The sequence below is a fragment of the Temnothorax curvispinosus genome, unplaced genomic scaffold, assembly GCF_003070985.1.
Source record: "Temnothorax curvispinosus isolate PA1 unplaced genomic scaffold, ASM307098v1 QBEX01005176.1, whole genome shotgun sequence".
Classification (NCBI taxonomy): Eukaryota; Metazoa; Arthropoda; class Insecta; order Hymenoptera; family Formicidae; genus Temnothorax; species Temnothorax curvispinosus.
In genome coordinates, this window is record NW_020214956.1 from 173 (window position 1) to 1125 (window position 953).

The 953-nt window shown below is 48.9% G+C and overlaps 1 protein-coding gene across 1 annotated transcript; it reads left to right on the plus strand.

Annotated features, from left to right (window-relative positions):
• Positions 1-204: 204 nt before the first annotated feature.
• Positions 205-933, plus strand: LOC112454616 (the record flags this gene model as incomplete). The annotated part of the gene is made up of 1 exon (XM_025016113.1): positions 205-933. A coding segment is annotated over exon 1 (729 nt), but the record flags the coding sequence as incomplete, so codon positions are not given.
• Positions 934-953: the final 20 nt, after the last annotated feature.

Consider the following 953-nt stretch of genomic DNA (forward strand, 5'->3'; position numbering starts at 1 on the left):
AAGATAAGGGAGGTATTAAGGGAAGTGAATGGGAGGGGCAAAAGAAGCGGAGGAAGGGGCTGGTGGGATGAGGAATGTAGGGAGGGAAAAAAGAGAGTTGGCAACATGTTAAGGAAATGGAGAAGGGAAGGGGGAGAGGGGGACAGTTACAGGGAGGAAAAACAGAGATACAAGAAGCTATGTGAAGGGAAGAAAAGAAGAGAAATGGAGAAATGGGAAGCGGAAGTAAAGGAGATCAGGACGGAGGGGCAGGTATGGAAAGTGGTAAACAGGGAGAGAAAGAGGAGAAGGAGGGTGAATGAGGGAATTAGTATGCAAGAATGGGATGGGTACTTTAAAGAGCTGTTGGGAGGAGTGAAAGAGAGGGTGGTGATGAGAACAAGAAGAGGGGAGGGGAGGGAGGAGGAGGAGGAGGAAGAGGAGATAAGGAGAGAAGAGGTGTGGGAGGTAGTGAGGAAGCTTAGAGAGAGGAAAGCGATGGGAAGTGATGGAATTCCAAATGAGGTTTGGAAGTTTGGAGGGGAGGTAGTGAAAGAATGGCTATGGGAAGTGTGCAATAGAGTGTGGAAGGGAGAGGGTTGGCCGGAAGATAGGAGGGAGGGAATTATAGTGCCTATAGAACAAAAGGGGGAGGGGAAAAGAGTGAGGGATTACAGAGGGGTGACGTTAGCGCAAACGGCATACAAAGTGTATACTGCCGTGTTGGCGAAAAGGTTGAGGAAGGAGGTTGAAGAGAAGGACTTGCTGCCACCGAGTCAGATAGGGTTTAAAAGAGGGGTTGGGACCACGGACAACATTTACGTACTGAATTACCTGATAAACAGGCAAGTAAATGAGAAGAAAGGGAAGATGGTGGTGATGTTCGTGGACTTAAAAGCAGTTTTTGACTCGGTGGACAGGAGGATTCTGGTGGAAGCCATGAGGAAAAGGGGAGTAAGGGAGGGCTTGGTGGA